Source organism: Pseudochaenichthys georgianus, chromosome 1 (genome assembly GCF_902827115.2).
Source record: "Pseudochaenichthys georgianus chromosome 1, fPseGeo1.2, whole genome shotgun sequence".
Classification (NCBI taxonomy): Eukaryota; Metazoa; Chordata; class Actinopteri; order Perciformes; family Channichthyidae; genus Pseudochaenichthys; species Pseudochaenichthys georgianus.
The window spans coordinates 9,506,093-9,529,307 of record NC_047503.1 but is presented as its reverse complement, the minus strand read 5'-3'; the positions used below and the strand labels follow the sequence as shown (position 1 = coordinate 9,529,307).

The following is a 23,215-nucleotide window of genomic DNA, read 5'->3' as shown; positions in this document are numbered from 1 at the left end:
TTTCCTTCTGGAGCCGGTCCCCATCGGTCTCTCACTTATTTGTGTTCGCCTCCCTCCAAACACCCGACTCGTCACGTCTTCCCCAGCATTCATATCTCATTCCTACAATTTCTCATTCTATCTCCCCCCGCTTCTCGCATAGCTCTCTTCTCTCGTCCATCCGTCTCTGTCTCTTCTCAGTAGCTGTTCTCTCACCCCGTCCAACCCCCCTCTCAGTCTATTTTAGGGGGTTTTCCCTGTCTAATCCTCCACGACCGGCACGTTCCAGGGGTCAAGTGCAATCGCTCACTCGAGCTATAGGCTACAGGGGTTTCTGCTTTCAGGCTGTTTAGCATGTTTTATTTGATGGTGTATATGTGCTGTAATACTGGTTTTTCTCCTGATTACCCAGGCAGTCCTTTTAATACATGATGATCCAATTTCCCCCCTAGTGGGGGCTCTTCATCTCAGTCGAATTACATTATAGTCACTAAAGGAGCTTCAAATTAAATAAAAGACCTTTGAATTAATCTCTTCAACATGATACAGTACCATTTAAGTTAGACAGTTTGCCTAAATCCAGGCTGAAGACTTTTCTTGTTGTCGCTGCTTTTAATTGAACTATTCATATCTTAAACTGCACTGTAACTTTTATCCATGTATTTTTTCTTTTAATGTTTATTTTATTAGCTTTTCTTTTGTAATGCTTATTGTCTTTAATTTTTTGTAAAGCACTTTGAATTGCCTTGTGTTGAAAAGTGCTATATAAATAAACTTGCCTTGCCTTGCCTATGGAGGATGACCCGTGTGGAATTAATTAGTTCACTTTCGAATAAAGAAACGTCATAAAATGAGTGACTGCATTGCAAAAAAAGAATAAGAAATATGTCAAAAAAGCTAAAATAATAGATTGTTTTTCTAAATGTATCAGTCTTTAGTGAAGGTAGTTCCAAGCTGTCCAAACTACACTGTGCGCACAATTATTAGGCAAGATGTATTTTTGAGGATTAATTTGATTATCGAGCAACTCCAGTGCTCTGGGTCAATCCACGATCAACTTGTTGTGCAGCAGCAACCACAGCCTCCCAGACGCTGTACAGAGAGGTCTTAGTGTTTAATTAAGAAGGGCCCACAAGTTCTCAATCGGGTGTAGGTCAGGTGAGGAAGGGGGCCATGTCATTATTAAGGGGGCCGCGCAGTGGCGTATTTCGATGCCTGCGGTGGAGCATTGTCCTGCTGAACAATCATGGTCTTCTTGAAAGATGCAGACTTGTTCCTGTACCACTGCTTGAAGAAAATGTCTTCTAAAAACTGAAAGTAGGTTCGGGAGTTGATTTTGAGTCCATCTTTAACATGAACAGGTTCAACTAGCTCATCTTTAATAATCCCAGCTCCCCCTTGCTGTCATCTGAGTCGAAGTGGAGCTCTGGGCCCGTTACTGATCCAACCACAGGCTCGTCCATCTGGTCCGTCAAGAGTCACTCAGCTCATCAGTCCATAAAAGCTTTGACAAATCTGTCTTCAAATATTTCTTGTACCAGTCTTGACGTTTCACTTGTACTTCTGGGCCCTCCAGGTAGGTTGCAGTTTTGGAATACGACAGCGCTAGAAGATAATGGCTTCCTGGCAGCTTCTCGTTTGATTCTCCTCAGATCTTTGGCAGTTCATTTGCGTCTTTTTTCTCAACACGTCTCTTGCAACCCTGTTAACTATTTGCAACAAAATGTTCGATGGTTTTGTGATCACGCCCAAATATCTTAGCAGTTTCAAGAGAGCTGCATCCCTCTAAAATACGTTTGACAATTTTTGACTTTTCAGAGTCAGTTAAATCAATGTTTTGGCCCATTTTGCCTGAGGAAAAGAAGCTGCCTTATAATTATGCACACCTTGATATAGGGTGTTGATCTCCTTAAGCCACACCCTCCGTCATTACACACATACACCTGATATGCTTAAATCCATCGCATTGAAGTGTATACAGCTTGGAGGCTGAAAATATGCAAAAAAATGATGATGTGGTCAAAATACTCACTTGCCTAATAATTGTGCACACAGTGTGAATCACGTTTGTGTTGTACTGCTCATTGGGAACCCATAGGCATTTGTTCGATTATGATGATTTAGCTTTTTATTAGAACCTAAAAACCCATATCTGCAAACAAATGCAGATACGCAAGCTGGTTGTAGACATTGTCTCACAACTCCAAGTCTTAAAGTTTCTTAAAAGATGCTCCAACACACTGTACGTGGTAGGGTAAGGGGCGGAACCATTTCGTCACATCTCTTATACCCCTTTCACACCAACGCGGTTCCAGGGCCGGTTCGGAGCTGGAGCTTGAAAAGCACCGTTTTTTCCTGTTCACACCGCAGCGGAGCCGCCTCCAAGCTCCGGAATCCGGTTAGTTTCAAGCACTAAAAAGTTGTCCTTCTAGAAAGCAAGCACCGCATACATCACGCTTACTGTACGTCGGAGGGGGGCGAGATTAACCTGAGCTAACAGTTAAAGGTGAGTACGGCAAATAAAAGTTGTAACAAGCAGTGCTGAGCAAAGTGACTAGAACGCATCCACACACTTTATAAAGTCAGGCAGCACTAACCAGGCTTCGTGTGATTCTGTTTATTTGTACCTTACTTTGACCATCCGTTCGCTGTTATTGTTCATTGTGGAGAGAGGCAGACGTTTTGTTTTGTCTTATAGCAGCTATCGGATGGAATCAATACATGGGCTGCACAGGTTGTCGTGTCCGACTATCACAAGTAGAATCATAATGAAAAATACGCCGGTAAAATGTGCCTGTAGAAAACGGTTTATGCCACAATAGGATAGCAACAAGTAGTCAAGTTATAGTCAGTTTAGCTTCGGTTGCTATGCTAACATCATTTTATACCAGAGAAACTTTCATAACAGCGTTGTGATGCCAAACAACGTCAATTCATACTGACACACATTCACTTAAGGGGAATTGGGGATATGTATCAGCTGCTTGTGTGACAGTCGGACAGTGAATACTTTACAGCGGCCGCTGCTGTGAGTTAACGGGAGAATAAACTCCGGTGGAAGAGCAGCACAGCAGCGGTCGGTAAATGCCGCTGAAACACATGAATAAACAATGAACCACGGCACTCTGGAGAAAAGTATAAGGTTAGAGAAGTCGTTATTTAATTTAATCTGGCTTCGTGTGATTAAAAGCAACACGATCATCGACCCGACGCAGTCCCCCATTGTTGTTGTAGTTAGCGCCGTTGGGGAGAAAATCAGCGACGTAAAGGGTGACGTCATGACGCAGCAGTGGCAGCACCAGTCGGGCTCGGAGCGGTGTGAACAGAGCGGGAGCTGAACCGAAGAACCGGTTCTGAACCAGAAAAGCTTTAGCACGGAGCTAGAATGGGAAAAGCCTTGGTGTAAAAGGGGTATTAGTGGTTGACCAATAACAACAGAGACTGACAACAATCAGAGCAGAATGGGCTCTGGTTTCAGACAAAGAGTTAATAAAATAAAGACTGTTTGTGTTGTCACAGAAAGAGCACAATATGCAATCACTGTGCAGCCCTACCAATGAAACCAATATGTTTTTATTAATTAATATCATTTAAAAACTTGAAAAGACAAGGAAAACCTAACGCAGATAAGTCGACTTAGTTTCCAGCATGTTGCGTCTTTCTTTCTTTACTTCTCTCATCCCACTCACGGTTATGTTCCAAATTCCAAACATCCAAAACGTTTTCCCTTCCACACCCTTTTATCTGTGGCCCGTGTTAGGGCAATGCCATCTCATTCTCCCCCTCTTGGAGAGTCTGTGGTTCGGCCAGGTTTACAGTATGGAAACTCTTGAGACTGTCAGCACGGATAAATTAGATCCGTTAGCGCTGATCCATGGCACAGGTGAGAGCCCTTCCTCTTTTCCTGCAGTAAATTGTAAATAGGCTGGCCTACTTAACGTAAGCCAAAGTGAAACCGTCCGCGTGTAAGGCGACACTGTTCCTTTCCTCAGATCGAGGTTACGGCTGATCTTGAAAGTGAGGCTGTTGTTCGGTTGCTCCTGCCGGCTGAGGAAGTAAATGACCTGAAAAATACCACTTTTTAGCCAATACTTCTGTTAAACATGAAGGGAGATAAAACACTTTGGAATGAGGTGCAAAGCCAATAGGATTAAATGATTGGTTCTTCTTTTCAAAATGTAATCTTGGTTGGCGCGGTTCCTGTTTCCCATCATTTCATAACTGCAATTTATTATGAGCTAAATATAAATATTCATCTGTGTGCCAATGCCTGTGAATTAAAGTGTGTGAGGCGAAAAGCAAGTGCCTGCTCGCTTTTCATTCTCCTCTTTCCTTGTTTGCCCACTGGACCTCTTCTCGCTTCAAGGTTTACTCACAGCTAATGCTGTTGTATCTCTTTGATGTATGTCTTTTTAATGACTGTGTGTGTGAGTCGTGTTCTGAACGTCAAAACCCCCACCTCTACTGCACCCGGGAGATTGAGAAAGACATGTGAGTTGTTCCAGAGGTTTAGGAACTCTGACTTTCACATTATCCTCAAGCAAGCACCGTGTATTTCCAGTGCAGTGTTAACACAACTGACACAATTACCAAACTTAGTTACGCAGTTACACCAAAATCATTCAACAGCACCTTATTCTGCATTTTTGTTTTAACCTTGAGTTAGAGTTAGAAGTACAATAAAATATGTGTGATAAAGTAAGGATTACATTTTACATCAATGAATGTGTCAACAACAACATAAATTCACCATCATTTTGACAATGATATACTGTCCTAGTCATTTAACAAGCAAACGTTTTTCTACTTCTACTTTCGGACCTTTCAACAAAACAAGCAATGTACACATCACTTCCTTTCTTTGAGCTTCTATTGTGTTAATTTCAGGTTTTTCACATTTCATAGACTAAATAAAGAATCCAATAAGTGAAAAATATAAGCCACAATTAAAATATCTTTATTGCCTTACTTAACATATTAAAAACAACCCATCCTCCACCACTACAATATAGAACTTTTCTTATTGATACAAAACCATTGGTTCATCTCACTCATGCAGTTACAGATGTCACCACATGTTATGATCAACTGGGATTCTCGTTAAGCCCCAGGAGAACATGGGATCCTATTCCATTAAGCTTGTTTCTTTGTTGAAAAGGCCACAGACGAATGAGTGACGGTGGACAGACTGAACAAACCGCATCCCTGCACCTGTTGTCTTCTTGAAACTGAGGGGAGCCTCATGGGGCGTAACACCCCACAGTGGTGACATGTCCAGGAACAGAGTTTATTCAAATCCAACTCCCACACATGCCATCGACTGCATAGAAAACATTCAGGATATCAGGTTCCATCCAAATATAATGACAGTGATGTGTCCAGGTCTAGTGCCAGTTTATATTTAGCGGCACAACTGCGAGTGATTGTGGCTGGAAAGGAACACCCTCCCCCCGTGAGCCCATCTCAGACATGTGCCTCTCTGAAACTGAATACTGCTGGGCGCTAATGCACGTTGAGACTTGATTCATGTACTCCATCAGGTTCTACCCTGCTGTCTATAGGATGTTAGCCTTAGAAAAAGGCATACAATTGGTTCTAGATGCACTCGGTTTTCCTTCCTCGAGGACAAAAGGGCTCAGAGAGGCAAAGGGGAAAGTAAAAGTCAGAGCATGTTTACATCCCGGAGACAGGATATGAGATGGTTTATCATTACCGGGGCTTGCCTCTAGTGGAGCAGCGAGTGCACTGACCCTATCAAGTCATGCTGGGAGACCAGTGAGAAGAAGCTTGCTATGTTTGTGGCCTTGCTTGCTTTCACCACATTGCCATTAAAAAACGCCGCGAAGATCACATGGCAGCCTTGTTGTGCTGGTCATGAGTTGTTCCAGAGCTTGAATGCGTGTGTGTGTTTATTTCCATTCCATTCCTTTCCACAACTGCAAAGCAAGGAGCTCATAGTCACATGATCGCTGACAGGAAGTCAGGCATCAATCTACCGCACAATAACAGTATGGCAGCCTCCCAAGTTTATGCCAACTGACTCTCACAGTTCCTTATATGGAGGCTCTATTCTTAGCACAAGTGCATGATATGAAGAAGGAGCTGCAGTCGGTCCCGACACAGTCCAACCGTGGCTCTGTTGTTCCTCAGGCTGTACAAGTTTGTGTAACTGGAACTAAGAAAAAAAGTATTTATGGACTACTCTGCATATTTCAGTTTGAATGAAACATTGTTCTTGATAACGAATAGGAAACTCTAAAGAATGTATTATGTTCAATGGAAGTTGTTGGCTCGATCTGTTAGGAAGTAGTTTGACCTAGAAAAAGGTTTGGTTGATAGTTAGTAGTTTTTTTCATCAATTGTCGTCTCAGAATTTGACAATATTGTTGTAACCATTCTGTTTGTAGTCCCAGTCGTATTGCATTATCACAATTGAGCTGGCTCTGGTTGTTTTGAGGGAAACAGTCCTTTTGGAGAGCAACATATGTTGAACGCATCGGCTGAAATGCAATGTAGGAACTCCTCGACTATCGGTTTAAGATTATTTGGCTTCTTACTAGCTTATAATAATTTATAAACTGGCTGCTTGTGAACACAGGCTTCCTGAAGGTGTCATCCTTAACCTCCAACTTCATTCTTGCATCTCAAGGTGCAATTTGGACTGTAACCAATGACCAGCACACAGAACAGGAAGTCTTGGCCTGGATTTCTGCTGGCTGCATTGGAATCCCTGAAATATTGTCCGTTGCGCTCCGAGGTTAAATCTTTGTCAGATCGATAGTCGATTGATTCAGAGATTGAATCAGTTGTAAAGCAAACAGTCTCTTGGACGAGCATCTCAATGTTAACCTTGTCTTTATTGTGTCCTCAATCAATGACAGTACATGGAATGCCTTTGGATTTTGGACTGTTCTGACAAAAAAAGCAAACTCTCAGTCTCAGTTTTTCTATCAATGTTATCAATACTAGAACAGCTATAAATATCTCTTTATTAGCCCTGATTATTCTGTCTGAATGGTTACATTCATGCATGTCATCATTGGGTAGGACTTTCATGATCCCGTTTTCGATACTATTCAACATTACTAAAACTATCAAGGAGGACCAGATTATTGAATACTTAATGTCCAAAGACTATCTATGAAACTATTTTTAGTTATGCAAAGAAATCGCAGGTTTTGTCAACTATTATGTATATAGATCCTTAACATTCCTTCCGTGTGTTGTTAAGATAATGCACTTATTCAGAGCAATGTAGTCCAGCATTTGGATCAGCTTCAATTCAAAGTTAAATCAACAACAGAATCTCCTCCCTGATGTAGGAGCTTTGCAGAAAAGCTAAAGCATGAATTGGACAGTCGAGCAAACATTACGTCATTGTAATCTATACTCACTATGACAAGAGATAAAAGAACCTCTTGCCTTTTTTACCTGACTCCCAACATTTACACTAGTGGTCCAGAGCGGCGCAGCTTCATCCAATCACGTCCCTTCACAACTCTTCCTCACACTCTCTGTGCTGGTTACCAAGGAGACAGTGTGAGGGGAAGTCTGGGAAGTGGAGCAACGGTTTGGCATGAGTGTTTTTTTATTATTTTATTTATGTTATTTTGCTTTCAACATCTTGGGAATGGACTAATACTACCTGGACAGTAAACGATCGTGTCATATTACAAGTTAAGGAAGTGAGACAGAAGTGCTGAAAAATTCCTCTACAGGGTGCATACATGTAGAAGAGCACTCGTGTCACCTGACTCCCACTGTCCCACATGTTCTCACCATTTTCTCTCGCTGTGATCCAACAGTTCCTGGCAGGATAGGACTTGGAGTACGTTTCCTCTTGCCAGGAATCTGTCAGCATTGTCAGGAAAAGTGTGAATCTTCGGAGGGCTCGAACCAACTGGAGAGCGTTTAAAATAATGAGTTGACCTTGATCCAAGTGTGTGGGGGAGGGGTGGGCTTGCTGGGACAAAGAATGCTGATCAAATATAGTCAGCTGTCATGTCAAAGAGGTGCTTCAGGGTCCTTCTACCCTGTGCTGTACTTGCACCTGTCAGCAGGATTGGGTGGGTAACTTTAAAAATGCATTCCTTTACAATTAGTTACCTGTTGAACTACAGTTTAAAAAAGCAGAAATAAAATCTGAGCTGACAGAAAATGCTCTGTTTTAGTTTAATCCATACAGTTAGACTCACACACACTATTTTATAAACATATAGTTGCACCTACTGAATTTAAAAAAAGAACAAATGAACCAAAGAAAACCATAAAGCAAACTCAGGCAGCAGGAGTATATATTCACACTTAAAGTATTAACCTACAGAGCTTACAAAGAAGACATAAAATCTGCCCCTTTTACAACAAACACTAAATGCTAAATACTAAAACATTTTGTTACAATGTTATCCTGCAAGCAATCTCCAATATCTTGAAACGTAAAAGTAATCTGATTATGTATTTTTCTGACATAACCGTAAAGGAATATACCTTTTTGTATCTCCTGATTACGTAATCCTGTCATCCCTTACCCCCCAAGCCTGCCTGTACACACACCCCAACATACTTACACACTCCTTGACCTTTTCCTCACCTCCAATCCTCCCCATTATTCACATTTGTCAAGAAGGTGGGGAAATAAATGGTGCATTCACATTTGATATGTTTGCTGAAAATTCAGCACCTGCTTCTCTGCTAAATGTGTGGCTGCTGTTCTGTCATCCGTCGGGCCCTCTGTGTCTTTCAGAGTGGGTTGTAAATTCAGCACGAGTTATTTGTGTTGTCCCGAGCAGCCTGGAGGGGAGTTGAGTTGGGGATTCAAGTATCTGGGTCTGCTGCAAGTTGTGTGCTATCGCAGCACCGGAAGTGATGGTATAGATGCAGGAACCTGGCAGTTTAAGATACATATTCCTAGGAAGACTGGGAGTAGGGGGTTTGGGGAGGCTAGGAGACCAACCATGAATCTGGATCATGACCTACAGTATAGCATCTCTCTTCAAGTGTGTGTGTGACTAGATGTCTCCGTACTACAGTAGATGTCTTGACGCTTCACCAGGCTCTTAGCTCACTTAGTTCCCCAGGGTATTTTTCAGACAGCCCTCTGCCATCAGACACAGAGACAATGCTCCTTCTCATGTACTAAACAGTATGGTGCATTGCCGTACAGTACGTTTGCTAAACCTCTGCTTCTCTCCTCTGCTTTTACTTTCTCTCTAATCCCCCTCTTGAATGATTTATTTAAAGGGTGAAACTAGGTAAACACAATATGGCTGACACACTCATCTGCACCCCCTGACCTCCTCCGCTTCTCTTCCTCTCGCTGTCTTATCTATTACCTTCTCTCCGTTTCTCTCTTCCCTTCCATCCTCCTTCGTTCTCTTTATTTTCTTCGGGCCTGCCCCTCCAGCTCCAGTGTCAGCACTTCTCCTCTCACCATGATCGTGTCGCTGTGCTTTATGAATAAATCAGAACGTGTTTGACTCCAGCAATCCCCAACTACTCACGAGTCCCCGCTGCTCCTCGCGACCAACGACACTTTGACAGGCTTTGATTTTTACAATGTGTGTAATGCGCTCATCTGGGGATTAGGTTCATATTAAAAATGCCACCCCCATAAGGAAGGTACCTGATTTAATAGTTTAATATTGTTTATTTGCTTATAATAGTCTTTGTTACCATATAATGAACCGTCTGATTTCAAAGAATACCGAGCATATTGTTTTCTTTCTGAGTGTAATGTCAAAATGCAGACATCAATATCATGTCTGTGCATTAGCTGTTGTGCTAGCTAGCTTAGCACTAAGACCGTTAACAGGAAAAATGGTGGTTTGTCACAAAGTTGTATAGAATACACATTACACATTTTTTTGCGAGTGATGGCCATATTAGTACATGGCCATTTTAGCTTACATGCTAACGCATCAACCATTAATAGAAAACGGCTATCTTCTTATTAGCTAGCTAGCTAGCTAGCGACTGTTGAGCTTGCAATAAGGAATCACCAAGTGTTTTATAGAATTGGAGGGTGCTAAGCTAGCTGTTGATGGTCAGAGCATACTTACAAACCATGGTTGCTAGTTAAACCCAGTGTTAAACCTGGTTAACTGATCACCACACCACACCACAAACCACCACTGGTTAAACCACGATGTATAATATCATGTCTGCATTCAGGAAGCAGGCTTCAGAGGTCTAATAAAGCCCCCTAGTTACAGTATTTATTGACTCCAGGTCCTATGGCTGTGAGGAAAACATGACATTTGGTTGAACACAACAACGTTGAAAAATGAATATATAATAATTAAATGAATATATATTAAATGAAATAAACAGGGATATGGTCCACTATTATAATTTATAAACATGCAACACATACTGACATATCCAGAAAGACTGGAGAAACAGATATAAAAAAAGGAAAGATGTTCACTACTGAAAAGGGTAAAGGAGTTTATTGCCTGTTTGTAATGTACATTTTTTTCGTGTTTGATGCTGTAAGTATTCTTTTGACAAAGAACAGTTTATATGTCTGCCCAGCATTTCTTTGCTGGTTGCCAGGCAACATCACTCTAACTGACAGTGCTCTCAGCCATTGTTCACCAATATATGGTTACACAATGTAACTCGTTTTAAAACCACTTATTGACGCTTTGCACACCCTTTTGTGTATGGATAAAATAGCATATTAAGTGTTGGTAGGCAAACCTCTGAGCCGTATACAGATGAAACCATCTATAAACGTTGCTCCATCCTCGGTTGGACCTCAGCAGGTCTGTATTCAATCCTGCCGGGACCCCTCTGTGTTGATTAGGTGAAAGTGTGTCATAAATGTAACGTACCCTTGTCACATTGTCTAGACTCTAGAGTATTGTTTCAGGCCAACCTGTAATTGAGCATCCCTAGGGCTCCCTTGACAACAATAAATGGGATTCTTTTGTTGGATTTTGGAATTTTGTAGAAAATAAGATCTGTGGAAAACACAAGTTCATGATACTAACTCGTTTTACGTTGTTAAAATCTTGTAAGGTTGGATTATCCACATATTTTAATGTGGGAATCTTACCAAATGTGGGAATCTTACCAAATCTCATCAAAGAAAAAGTTGACTGGGCATTGTAGCGCAGTAACAGATTTTCAAAATCAGAAATCCTTTATTTGACCCGCAACGAGGACATGTACATTATTACAACAGCGTATATACAAGTTATTATAACACAATAAGTACAACACTTAAAGAAAATAGCAGATATGTACACCATGGTAATAAACGTGAAATTGCAGGAGGGTATATTGCATGAAGTTTAATATTTACAGACAGTGTTATTGCACATCAGGGGTATTCCAGTCAATGTGAGAAGTCGGAAAAGTCGTCTAGACGGATCATCGACATTGAGGAGAAGTGTTAAAAAGCGAACTAACTCCCGTGTATAAGACTCATTCCTGCACCACTCTCTTGCTGCAATGCTTTGAGCTGATAGACCTTTGGCTCCAACTCCAACAATTGAGAATTGAGATTGATATCGATCTCATCATCTCACTCTCAGAAATAGAGCCAACGAAAGACATGTGATTAAAGTTGTTCTCTCCTTTCTTTGTTTCCCTAGATGCAGATACTTGACAAGTTCCCAATTGAGGGAGGGCAGAAAGACCCAAAGAAGAGGATCATCCCATTTCTCCCAGGTAACGGTGTGCTCCAGAGCTCCCAGTTGTCTGAACAGGCTCCCATATTAATAATGTATGGCGGGGGGGTCAATAAGAGCTGGTTTACTGATGCCTACCTGTGCTGCATGTGTGTGTACGCATGTGTTGTTACCCTGTTAATGCTGACTCGCCACTTTCTGGGATTTTCAAATTCTAGCTGTGTTTGCCTGCAGGCATGTTTGCCAGTGAGATTTCTTTTTCCCGATCAATTTGAATGTTGTGTCTTCCTGGATGACATTGTGTGTGTGTGTGTGTGTGTGTGTGTGTGTGTGTGTGTGTGTGTGTGTGTGTGTGTGTGTGTGTGTGTGTGTGTGTGTGTGTGTGTGTGTGTGTGTGTGTGTGTGTGTGTGTGTGTGTGTGTACACACACACGTGTGAGTGTCCCAGCATTGATTGGAGTCCTTCCACACATGCTTGTCTCTGCTGCTGTAAGTCGGCGGCTGACATTCAGGCTCATGGCGACCTACAGAGTGGCAGTGATCGATGGTGGTGTTTGTGGAGGTGCAGCGTCGGGGGCAGAAAGGCTGACAGCGATTCTGCTAATCACAATCATGTCCTGTGTGTGTGTGTGTGTGTGTGTACACTTGTGTGTTTGCCATGCACATTTCTGCAGATTTATTTTGTAGTAATATGTCTGTTTGCTGCGGTGTATTTGAGTTGATGCTCTGTTCAAGCCCTGCAGCTGGTTGCATCTACTGTAAAAGCTCTTCCATCTCCCCTCGAGCCCTCCTCCTCTTTCCCTCTTTTTCTGACACACACATTTGGAAACCACCTACCTTTTTTCTATGAAGACGGATGCAAACATTATTGACTGTCTGTGTTCGGTTGAGGATTGACTCTTCTCCCCTGCATACATGACACTTGGGGGATTCAATAAACTGCAGGACTATCTTTCTATTATGGGGCATCAACTGAAATGAAAATGTTGCCTTACAGAGATATGTTGGTATCTAGGGCTGGGTATTAAACCTCGGCACTATTTTTGCTACTAAACAAAAGGGCCGGGGTGGTTGATGTTCTTAAGGTTAGTGTTGAATGACTTTGGTAAATCAATCAGACAATCAAATTGTATTAATACAGCCCGATATCACAACATATACATATGTCTCAGGGGGCTTTACAGTTTGTACAGTATACGACACCCGCTGCATCATACAAAGAAAACATCTCCCAAAGAAACCTACAATTAAAATATTTCTTTCTGAGAAAAACCTCTTAAAGACAAACTAGGAGAGATCCCTCTTCCAGGACAGACAGATATGCAGTAGGTGTCATGTGTATATATTAAGAAATATCCAAATATTAGAAAAGATAATGTATAATATATAAATATAAGAAATGAAGATGAATCAAGGTGGATCTAAATCTTCTGGGTGCCTCCGAGATTAGTTAGTTAATTTGTAAAAAAACGGAAATGAGTTTGCATTTTACCACTTCCAGTTCCCTCGTCTTAAATTCAACATTTCTTATTTTCAAAGTGTCTTTGGTCAGATGCCTGAAATAAGGTCTGTGCAAGCTAAAGAGATGTTCACAATTTGTTTAAGTCGTAAAATTCGTCAGTAAACACGCCACTGGCAAATGTCTGAAGCTTCTATTTGTCTTAAAAATGGTGGTTGCATAAATACCTTAGTTAATGTTACCCTCCAAAATGTGTAACCAAGAGTACACTCTGATGTTGGTTAAAAAAACATATTGCATAAGTAGAGCTCCGTAAATAGGAGATCCATATACGCTTTTCTACGCTTGCAAAAATGAGTGCAGACTAGGGTAGGGTAGTGGTGGTGTGTCTTCGATGCTCCCCCTGCGTGGGATGAATGCAGCATGACCCATGTGTGTTCAATCCTATTTGTTATTTTGAAAGCCATGTCACAGAGGTCATGGAATCCATAGGAGGACAGCTGGGGCCTTGAGTCAGGGGCTGAGGCTGCTTTTGAACCACCAGCGTAGATTACTGACATCTGCTGCTGGGCTGGGGGATACATTCAGCGACACCTCACACCTGGTGTATTTGTAGGGATGCATGTGTGATTAGTACACCTCTTAGTTGAATACTTGCTTCGGATTGGTCAATCTGGATATTCAGTGGTCTGTTCTCTTTTGATAGCAAACTGCTGCTAAGGACGCTCTTATCTTATGTGCTGTCATATCAATTGGCAGAAATGTTGTATCAGATTCAGCTGTGGCCAAAAACATATCAGTTTCCCTCAGTCATAAAACATAATTGAATACCATTAAGTTTCATATTTGTGACGAGTAGGAAACGTTGGCTGAACAAGTAAAAAGAGAACAAGAAAACAAGTGAGGTTAAAAGACTAAGATCAGCAGAAGACAGACAGAAAGTAAACACTAATAGGAACAGCAGAAGAAGACAGACAGAAAGTAAACACTAATAGGAACAGCAGAAGAAGACAGACAGAAAGTAAACACTAATAGGAACAGCAGAAGAAGACAGACAGAAAGTAAACACTAATAGGAACAGCAGAAGAAGACAGACAGAAAGTAAACACTAATAGGAACAGCAGAAGAAGACAGACAGAAAGTAAACACTAATAGAAACAGCAGAAGAAGACAGACAGAAAGTAAACACTAATAGGAACAGCAGAAGAAGACAGACAGAAAGTAAACACTAATAGGAACAGCAGAAGAAGACAGACAGAAAGTAAACACTAATAGAAACAGCAGAAGAAGACAGACAGAAAGTAAACACTAATAGGAACAGCAAAAGAAGACAGACAGAAAGTAAACACTAATAGGAACAGCAGAAGAAGACAGACAGAAAGTAAACACTAATAGGAACAGCAGAAGAAGACAGACAGACAGAAAGTAAACACTAATAGGAACAGCAGAAGAAGACAGACAGAAAGTAAACACTAATAGGAACAGCAGAAGAAGACAGACAGAAAGTAAACACTAATAGGAACAGCAGAAGAAGACAGACAGAAATTAAACACTAATAGGAACAGCAGAAGAATACAGACAGAAAGTAAACACTAATAGGAACAGCAGAATAAGACAGACAGAAAGTAAACACTAATAGGAACAGCAGAAGAAGACAGACAGCTAGTAAACACTAATAGGAACAGCAGAAGAAAGACAGACAGAAAGTAAACACTAATAGGAACAGCAGAAGAAGACAGACAGCTAGTAAACACTAATAGGAACAGCAGAAGAAGACAGACAGAAAGTAAACACTAATAGGAACAGCAGAAGAAGACAGACAGCTAGTAAACACTAATAGGAACAGCAGTAGAAGACAGACAGAAAGTAAACACTAATAGGAAACAGCAGAAGAAGACAGACAGAAAGTAAACACTAATAGGAACAGCAGAAGAAGACAGACAGAAAGTAAACACTAATAGGAACAGCAGAAGAAGACAGACAGAAAAGTAAACACTAATAGGAAACAGCAGAAGAAGACAGACAGAAAGTAAACACTAATAGGAAACAGCAGAAGAAGACAGACAGAAAGTAAACACTAATATGAACAGCAGAAGAAGACAGACAGAAAGTAAACACTAATAGGAACATCAGAAGAAGACAGACAGAAAGTAAACACTAATATGAAACAGCAGAAGAAGACAGACAGAAAGTAAACACTAATAGGAACAGCAGAAGAAGACAGACAGAAAGTAAAACACTAATAGAAACAGCAGAAGAAGACAGACAGAAAGTAAACACTAATAGGAACAGCAAAAGAAGACAGACAGAAAGTAAACACTAATAGGAACAGCAGAAGAAGACAGACAGAAAGTAAACACTAATAGGAACAGCAGAAGAAGACAGACAGAAAGTAAACACTAATAGGAACAGCAGAAGAAGACAGACAGAAAGTAAACACTAATAGGAACAGCAGAAGACAGACAGAAAGTAAACACTAATAGGAACAGCAGAAGAAGACAGACAGAAAGTAAACACTAATAGGAACAGCAGAAGAAGACAGACAGAAAGTAACACTAATAGGAACAGCAGAGAAGACAGACAGAAAGTAAACACTAATAGGAACAGCAGAAGAAGACAGACAGAAATTAAACACTAATAGGAACAGCAGAAGAAGACAGACAGAAAGTAAACACTAATAGGAACAGCAGAAGAAGACAGACAGAAAGTAAACACTAATAGGAACAGCAGAAGAAGACAGACAGAAAGTAAACACTAATAGGAACAGCAGAAGAAGACAGACAGAAAGTAAACACTAATAGGAACAGCAGAAGAAGACAGACAGAAAGTAAACACTAATAGGAACAGCAGAAGAAGACAGACAGAAAGTAAACACTAATAGGAACAGCAGAAGAAGACAGACAGAAAGTAAACACTAATAGGAACAGCAGAAGAAGACAGACAGAAAGTAAACACTAATAGGAACAGCAGAAGAAGACAGACAGAAGTAAACACTAATAGGAACAGCAGAAGAAGACAGACAGCTAGTAAACACTAATAGGAACAGCAGAAGAAGACAGACAGAAAGTAAACACTAATAGAAACAGCAGAAGAAGACAGACAGAAAGTAAACACTAATAGGAACAGCAGAAGAAGACAGACAGAAAGTAAACACTAATAGGAACAGCAGAAGAAGACAGACAGAAAGTAAACACTAATAGGAACAGCAGAAGAAGACAGACAGAAAGTAAACACTAATAGGAACAGCAGAAGAAGACAGACAGAAAGTAAACACTAATAGGAACAGCAGAAGAAGACAGACAGAAAGTAAACACTAATAGGAACAGCAGAAGAAGACAGACAGAAAGTAAACACTAATAGGAACAGCAGAAGAAGACAGACAGAAAGTAAACACTAATAGGAACAGCAGAAGAAGACAGACAGAAAGTAAACACTAATAGGAACAGCAGAAGAAGACAGACAGCTAGTAAACACTAATAGGAACAGCAGAAGAAGACAGACAGAAAGTAAACACTAATAGGAACAGCAGAAGAAGACAGACAGCTAGTAAACACTAATAGGAACAGCAGAAGAAGACAGACAGAAAGTAAAACACTAATAGGAACAGCAGAAGAAGACAGACAGCTAGTAAACACTAATAGGAACAGCAGAAGAAGACAGACAGATAAGTAAACACTAATAGGAACAGCAGAAGAAGACGAGACAGAAAGTAAACACTAATAGGAACAGCAGAAGAAGACAGACAGCTAGTAAACACTAATAGGAACAGCAGAAGAAGACAGACAGAAAGTAAACACTAATAGGAACAGCAGAAGAAGACAGACAGCTAGTAAACACTAATAGGAACAGCAGAAGAAGACAGACAGAAAGTAAACACTAATAGGAACAGCAGAAGAAGACAGACAGCTAAGTAAACACTAATAGGAACAGCAGAAGAAGACAGACAGAAAGTAAACACTAATAGGAACAGCAGAAGAAGACAGACAGAAAGTAAACACTAATAGGAACAGCAGAATAAGACAGACAGAAAGTAAACACTAATAGGAACAGCAGAAGAAGACAGACAGCTAGTAAACACTAATAGGAACAGCAGAAGAAGACAGACAGAAAGTAAACACTAATAGGAACAGCAGAAGAAGACAGACAGCTAGTAAACACTAATAGGAACAGCAGAAGAAGACAGACAGCTAGTAAACACTAATAGGAACAGCAGAAGAAGACAGACAGAAAGTAAACACTAATAGAAACAGCAGAAGAAGACAGACAGAAAGTAAACACTAATAGGAACAGCAGAAGAAGACAGACAGAAAGTAAACACTAATAGGAACAGCAGAAGAAGACAGACAGAAAGTAAACACTAATAGAAACAGCAGAAGAAGACAGACAGAAAGTAAACACTAATAGGAACAGCAGAAGAAGACAGACAGAAAGTAAACACTAATAGGAACAGCAGAAGAAGACAGACAGAAAGTAAACACTAATAGGAACAGCAGAAGAAGACAGACAGAAAGTAAACACTAATAGGAACAGCAGAAGAAGACAGACAGAAAGTAAACACTAATAGGAACAGCAGAAGAAGACAGACAGCTAGTAAACACTAATAGGAACAGCAGAAGAAGACAGACAGAAAGTAAACACTAATAGGAACAGCAGAAGAAGACAGACAGCTAGTAAACACTAATAGGAACAGCAGAAGAAGACAGACAGAAAGTAAACACTAATAGGAACAGCAGAATAAGAGAGACAGAAAGTAAACACTAATAGGAACAGCAGAAGAAGACAGACAGCTAGTAAACACTAATAGGAACAGCAGAAGAAGACAGACAGAAAGTAAACACTAATAGGAACAGCAGAAGAAGACAGACAGCTAGTAAACACTAATAGGAACAGCAGAAGAAGACAGACAGAAAGTAAACACTAATAGGAACAGCAGAAGAAGACAGACAGCTAGTAAACACTAATAGGAACAGCAGAAGAAGACAGACAGAAAGTAAACACTAATAGGAACAGCAGAAGAAGACAGACAGAAAGTAAACACTAATAGGAACAGCAGAAGAAGACAGACAGAAATTAAACACTAATAGGAACAGCAGAAGAATACAGACAGAAAGTAAACACTAATAGGAACAGCAGAATAAGACAGACAGAAAGTAAACACTAATAGGAACAGCAGAAGAAGACAGACAGCTAGTAAACACTAATAGGAACAGCAGAAGAAGACAGACAGAAAGTAAACACTAATAGGAACAGCAGAAGAAGACAGACAGCTAGTAAACACTAATAGGAACAGCAGAAGAAGACAGACAGAAAGTAAACACTAATAGGAACAGCAGAAGAAGACAGACAGCTAGTAAACACTAATAGGAACAGCAGTAGAAGACAGACAGAAAGTAAACACTAATAGGAACAGCAGAAGAAGACAGACAGAAAGTAAACACTAATAGGAACAGCAGAAGAAGACAGACAGAAAGTAAACACTAATAGGAACAGCAGAAGAAGACAGACAGAAAGTAAACACTAATAGAAACAGCAGAAGAAGACAGACAGAAAGTAAACACTAATAGGAACAGCAGAAGAAGACAGACAGAAAGTAAACACTAATAGGAACAGCAGAAGAAGACAGACAGAAAGTAAACACTAATATGAACAGCAGAAGAAGACAGACAGAAAGTAAACACTAATAGGAACAGCAGAAGAAGACAGACAGAAAGTAAACACTAATAGAAACAGCAGAAGAAGACAGACAGAAAGTAAACACTAATAGGAACAGCAGAAGAAGACAGACAGAAAGTAAACACTAATAGGAACAGCAGAAGAAGACAGACAGAAAGTAAACACTAATAGGAACAGCAGAAGAAGACAGACAGAAAGTAAACACTAATAGGAACAGCAGAAGAAGACAGACAGAAAGTAAACACTAATAGGAACAGCAGAAGAAGACAGACAGAAAGTAAACACTAATAGGAACAGCAGAAGAAGACAGACAGAAATTAAACACTAATAGGAACAGCAGAAGAAGACAGACAGAAAGTAAACACTAATAGGAACAGCAGAAGAAGACAGACAGAAAGTAAACACTAATAGGAACAGCAGAAGAAGACAGACAGAAAGTAAACACTAATAGGAACAGCAGAAGAAGACAGACAGAAAGTAAACACTAATAGGAACAGCAGAAGAAGACAGACAGAAAGTACACACTAATAGGAACAGCAGAAGAAGACAGACAGAAAGTAAACACTAATAGGAACAGCAGAAGAAGACAGACAGAAATTAAACACTAATAGGAACAGCAGAAGAAGACAGACAGAAAGTAAACACTAATAGGAACAGCAGAATAAGACAGACAGAAAGTAAACACTAATAGGAACAGCAGAAGAAGACAGACAGCTAGTAAACACTAATAGGAACAGCAGAAGAAGACAGACAGAAAGTAAACACTAATAGAAACAGCAGAAGAAGACAGACAGAAAGTAAACACTAATAGGAACAGCAGAAGAAGACAGACAGAAAGTAAACACTAATAGGAACAGCAGAAGAAGACAGACAGAAAGTAAACACTAATAGAAACAGCAGAAGAAGACAGACAGAAAGTAAACACTAATAGGAACAGCAGAAGAAGACAGACAGAAAGTAAACACTAATAGGAACAGCAGAAGAAGACAGACAGAAAGTAAACACTAATAGGAACAGCAGAAGAAGACAGACAGAAAGTAAACACTAATAGGAACAGCAGAAGAAGACAGACAGAAAGTAAACACTAATAGGAACAGCAGAAGAAGACAGACAGCTAGTAAACACTAATAGGAACAGCAGAAGAAGACAGACAGAAAGTAAACACTAATAGGAACAGCAGAAGAAGACAGACAGCTAGTAAACACTAATAGGAACAGCAGAAGAAGACAGACAGCTAGTAAACACTAATAGGAACAGCAGAAGAAGACAGACAGAAAGTAAACACTAATAGGAACAGCAGAATAAGAGAGACAGAAAGTAAACACTAATAGGAACAGCAGAAGAAGACAGACAGCTAGTAAACACTAATAGGAACAGCAGAAGAAGACAGACAGAAAGTAAACACTAATAGGAACAGCAGAAGAAGACAGACAGCTAGTAAACACTAATAGGAACAGCAGAAGAAGACAGACAGAAAGTAAACACTAATAGGAACAGCAGAAGAAGACAGACAGCTAGTAAACACTAATAGGAACAGCAGAAGAAGACAGACAGAAAGTAAACACTAATAGGAACAGCAGAAGAAGACAGACAGAAAGTAAACACTAATAGGAACAGCAGAAGAAGACAGACAGAAAGTAAACACAAAAGGGTGTAAAGACTGGTTATTAGAAAATAGCATTTTAACAGACTTGGACATTTATAACAACCTTGATCAGCATTGCCGTCATTTTAAGTTACGACTCAGTTCAACGGATGACTTTTTCTTAGATTGAGCAAAACAGAAATTCTTCTATCAATAAAATCATGTTCAAATCAATATGTTGTGTCAAATTAATGATTTATTGAGTAAGTTGCTGTGTAATAAGACGGATGATTTTCAATCAGCGGAAATAACCCTTTCAGTGGTGACTCAGGTCCTGTTAACCCGATCAGATTCTTCCATCCCTTTTCCATCTCTTCTGTCCTGTTCTGTTATCACCATGTCCTTCACCTCCTCCTGATTCCTTTCTCCTTTTCCTCCCCTTCAGGCAAAATCCTGTTCCGGAGGAGTCATGTGCGAGACGTGGCCATGAAGCGGCTGCGTTTCATCGACGACTACTGCAGGGTAAAGAGACCTTTACTGTAAACATCCTTCAGTTCCTCACCTGACTCTGGGGAATGTCCTTCAGCCTGTGAGGGGTCAAAGATCCTTCCTCAAGCTCGAAACACAGCACATGGACGTTGACACTTTTAACTCGCACTAAAGAGTTTGGTATCTGAGAAATCTTAAGAGTGGTGCCGTGTCTCATATTGCATGCATCTGTACTTGCACTTGCTGATATAAATGCATACATGTGTCACAATGTGAAGTATGACATGACGCACCACGAGTACCCACTGGTGCCCTCGTAACGGTCCACACATTTAGTGAGAAACACACTTTTCACACTCCACGACCGGCATTTTGGCTACATAACGAAATGACGTGATTTGCTAAGGGACGGGACATTTCCAACACATCTCTAAGCAGTTGACCAATCACAACAGAGCCAGCCTGCTAACCAATCAGAGCAGACTGGGCTCTGGTTTCAGACAGAGGGTGAAAAGAGGTGCTGCGGCACAGGCAGGATGAGAAAAATAAAGAGCTTTTTGAACATTAAAGCATGGAGACGTGTCACAGTAGAGGAACAAAATACCAATATGAACCTGAACATTAGCATAACATGTCCTCTTTAAGTAATGTAGCGCTATACTGATGACATTTTTTTTTTTTTTTTATAGTGTACATTTATCTAGCTAGCTTACTGGTCTGGTCAGGGCAAAGCTGCTGTTTAAATTGAGACAACACTACACGGGCAGAGTTCACTGCAAGTGCTCTGAGTGCAGGCCATATCAGATTTGAGACACAGCATCAGTAATGTGCTCGTACACTTCCACTCTCTGAGGGTGCGAGAGCCCCGGCTCGGTGGGGACATGTTATGATCTTTTCCTCCTACAGTCAAAGGGGCTTGTTTGTTGTCATGTGGGCCACAGTCAGAGAAGTGGGGCGACCTCGTTGTGCATCAAACTTATCCGTCACTACATGAGACAGACTTTGAGCCCTTCCATTATTTTCAAAGTCACGCTCACTAACGACCATTCTCCTCCAAATGAACGCCACCTTCCCACAGGACGAAGACACCTTGGAAATGGCAGCAGCCTTTTGTCACTCTTTATTTCAAGGGAGACTCGCCTTGTCACCTGTTCTCCCTTTTGTTCGTTTTTTTATTTGATTTATGCCAGATTCAGATCCATTCATCCCAACATGCCCTCCCCATGGCCTTCCTTCCTTCCTTCCTCCTTTCCTCTGCTAGGACGAGGGTGCATAACATCAAATGTTAGATTGTTTCTATACACACAATTAGGAGGCAGAATTGTTGCCAAGCATTAGGAAAAGGTTAGCCCCAGAATTGGCTCAGTAATTGGAACCAAAACAAGTTTAAAACCAAAATGCAATCACACACATCTGAAATGAACCTGCTCCGTAGCTCAGCACACACAAAGGCCTCTTCATTAGCCAAATAACCTGAAGCACTCTTATTTCTACAGTTGCTATAGCGAGCCTGTGTTTTTGACCCAGTGTGCCGCACTGTTTACTTCCTGCATCCTGTTTATGAGGCAAACACGACTAATTACTCCGTGTTCTCCAAGGACCGGCTCTGTGGAGATTGCAGGATGCTGAGTCCGGTGCACTGTGAGATACGGCCTCTTCAATCACGACCACAACGAGGCCCTTTCTCTCTCTATATATAATAACAAGGATCTGATAAATGAAATATGAAGGCAGCTTGGGTCGTCGTGGTGATTGAAAAGGAAAGTCTGTACATACGTTGTCACATGTCGTTATGGTCCAGCACCTCTGCTCTGTGCATGAGCTGATGCATCATTACATATAGATGGTTAGTCAGACATGTGATCCTCTCTTTGACTGCAGTGGGCCTTTATTAATGAACACACAGCAGTGGGAGGATGCTTTTTACCATGTGTGGAACTATACGTACTCCTGCACATTGAGACACAATTATTTGCCTAAAAAAGCCAAAATATCTTCGGAGGCTCTGAGATGCAAAAGAGAACATTTCTCTGTGTATTTATGACTTCTTAGTAAGCTAACAGTATTGGTGATGTATTATAATTTAAGCCCCTGTTCTTGACTTCTTTAAATCCTTACCTTGACACTGTTTGGAATCATATTTATCATTACGTTTCTAGTTATTTTCACCATAAGATTTGAGGTCTTTGGCCAAAAGGTTTTTGGATAACTCATATAAGCTATTCTTTCTGCCATTCTGCTTCAAATGACTATAGAAAAAGATTTTTGATGGAATAAACTTTTTTGATTTCATGCTATGAATGTATTTCATCTGAAAAGAAAATGTGGGTAAAACTGTTTATTTTTATTTTTTACTTGATGTAATATTAATTGAGTTTCCATAAAGTAAAGTTGG

General features: G+C 40.5%; 1 protein-coding gene across 4 annotated transcripts in view; it reads left to right on the top strand.

Moving 5' to 3' along the window:
- The window catches only part of sh3pxd2aa (SH3 and PX domains 2Aa), a 128,078-nt gene that overhangs the window by 24,198 nt on the left and 80,665 nt on the right, over positions 1-23,215 (top strand). For all 4 annotated transcript variants that reach the window (XM_071204191.1, XM_034083098.2, XM_034083013.2 and 1 more), the window contains exons 3-4: positions 11,580-11,655; positions 20,777-20,853. In XM_071204191.1, coding sequence (XP_071060292.1) covers positions 11,580-11,655; positions 20,777-20,853 — 153 coding nt within the window. The remainder of the gene's footprint in view (positions 1-11,579; positions 11,656-20,776; positions 20,854-23,215) is intronic.